At 43.0% G+C, this 2,450-nt stretch overlaps 1 protein-coding gene across 1 annotated transcript; it reads right to left on the bottom strand.

The window, feature by feature from the left end:
* Nucleotides 1-348: 348 nt before the first annotated feature.
* Nucleotides 349-1,308, bottom strand: LOC138671828 (olfactory receptor 2AT4-like). Its single transcript, XM_069759963.1, has one exon. The coding sequence runs from the start codon at nucleotides 1,306-1,308 to the stop codon at nucleotides 349-351; it is 960 nt and encodes a 319-aa protein (XP_069616064.1).
* Between the last annotated feature and the right edge of the window lie 1,142 nt (nucleotides 1,309-2,450).

Raw genomic sequence — 2,450 nt, 5'->3', positions numbered from 1 at the left:
CAACCGCTCCATTTTGGTTCCTATGTGATATCAAGTGAATGGGGAAACTGGATAACAGGGTCCCCCATGTTGGCAATCTTTACGATTCCCAAAGATCAGGCCTCGCAATGTTCTAGCGTTTATATCAGAACCAATAGATAGTTGATTCTCAAAGGGGTTGTATCAAGATTTGAAGTTATGAAATGAGAAAAACGAGGTAAAGGATTATTTCCAAATTGTTGGGGATCTGAACCCCACCGATTCTGTGAACATAGTCCTCTCTGGAAAGTGCGGAGGTTGAGCATGCGCATCTCTGCTCTATTCATTCTCTTTGGGACTGCCGGAGATCTTCAGAATATGTTCTTGGGGTCAGTGTATACTAATCTCATTTTTTTTAATCCCAAACTTCTTTGTTAGTACTCTTCCTATGACCTGCCGGATTTCTTGAGTCCTCAGACAATAGATAATTGGGCTTAGAACATGGGGGAGATACGTGTAAAGGCAGAGAAGTAAGACGCTGATGTCTAGACTGAACACTATGTTGAAGCGATAGGCATTGTACACAAACACCCGAGGGCCATAGTACATGGTGATGACGAACAGATGAGTGACACACGTGTAGAACGCTTTCTGTAGACCCTCAGTTCTCACCGATGAGCAGACCTTCACAATGATGAACACATATGAGATGATAATGTAACACAATGGACCTAGGAGAACCGTCATGGCCATGTAAAACACCGTCTGATTGAGTAGTGAGATATCACCACAGGCAAGAACCATGACCGCCATGTTTACACAGAAGCAATTGTTAACTTTTCGAGAGCCGCAATATGGAAAACGGGCGTGCCAGGCGGCATTGATTAAGGAGACGAGTGCTGCAAGGAACCAAAGGAAGATGCAGATAATTATGGTCCGCTTGTTTGTAATGATAGTAGGATACCTCAGGGGTCTACTAATGGCCACATATCGATCAACCGCCATGAACATGATCACGAATGAATCAACAGACCCCAGGGAATGGACACAAAAGAGCTGGAACATGCAGGCAGAGAACATCATGGTTCCAGCTCCAAACCAGTACTTGGCTATAATTTTAGGCAAAGTTATTGTATCAAACAAGATGTCAGAGAGGGCCAAGTTCATAATGATGATGTACATGGGCTGATGAAGATGTTCTTTCCATACGACCAGCAGGACAACCATGCTATTAGCCGAGAGGGAAGTGACATACACAAGAAACAATATACAAGAAACCCCAGTATGGTACATCTCCGGCAGCCCCGGAAATCCAACGAGCACAAACATGGCATCAGACTGATTGGCCATGGATTGGTGTCAAGCTGAAGAAAAAAAAAGGAAAACCTTAGTATATCATAGAATGGACAGACAGAATGTGTACAATAATTATTGATTAGAAATAAGCAAATTAATTCAATGCAAATCGGATTTGGGCTGAATTTTAAGAAATTTGATAGATTTGACGATTTTCTTGATTTCGCGATAGAATTCACAAAAATCACCAAAAATAGTTCCTGCTGCTATTTAACACAAAGCATAAGATTGCATCAACCATAGAAGGCTCACAAGACCTCAGGCATAGTCGCACAAACTTCCCCATAATGCCTTGCAGCAATCACATCACAGTTTTAGGGCAGCCAGTCATCAAAGACTATGATAGTCTGCATAAAAGCTGAGGCAAGGAGTGCAGCAGCCATTTTATGGTGAATCAATAGAGATTGAATGCCGCATCTTAGCCGTAGAAAAAGCACTGAAGAAACTTTACAGATAAGGTGCGACAGCACAGCAGTGAAGAATAGTTACCATCCAGGGACCCATAGCCATATATGTTGGGGTCAATGGGACATTACTAAGACTGTGTTTGCATGAAAGAGCTTGAAAAGGGATGAACATAGTCTTAAGAAACTTTAGCGTGTTACACACGTCTTTTCAGGGTACTTGCGATTTGGAGCTAATCAATTTGCCTCTAATCTAATATTTTAGAAAATTTTGGCAAATCTGCAGAATATGAATTTCAAAGGATTTGGCCCTCTCCTTGATGAAGGTCTTTAGCAACCACGATGATGGGTGTTGTGAATTCTGTGATCAAGCTCCCTCCTGTGGTCACGAGTGGTACTGTGGCTTCTGAGTTTCCTTCCTCAGGTGATGAGGTTAAGTCGTTAGGTGCTGCTCTATTTAACCCCACCTAGTGCTTTGATCCTGGCCTCCAGTCAATGTTCTAGTATTGGTCTTGCTTCCTCCTGGATCGTTCCTGTGGCCTGTCTGCTCAGCATAAGCTAAGTTCTGCTTGTGTTACTTTTGTTGCTATATTTTCTGTCCAGCTTGCTTTTTTGTTTTTGCTTGCTTGCTGGAAGCTCTGAGACGCAGAGGGAGCACCTCCGTACCGTTAGTTGGTGCGGAGGGTCTTTTTGCCCCTCTGCGTGGTTGTTTGTAGGTTTTTGTGTTGACCG

Source organism: Ranitomeya imitator, chromosome 3, assembly GCF_032444005.1.
Source record: "Ranitomeya imitator isolate aRanImi1 chromosome 3, aRanImi1.pri, whole genome shotgun sequence".
NCBI lineage: Eukaryota > Metazoa > Chordata > Amphibia > Anura > Dendrobatidae > Ranitomeya > Ranitomeya imitator.
The sequence above is the reverse complement of the archived record's forward strand: the minus strand, read 5'-3'. Positions and strand labels throughout refer to the sequence as shown.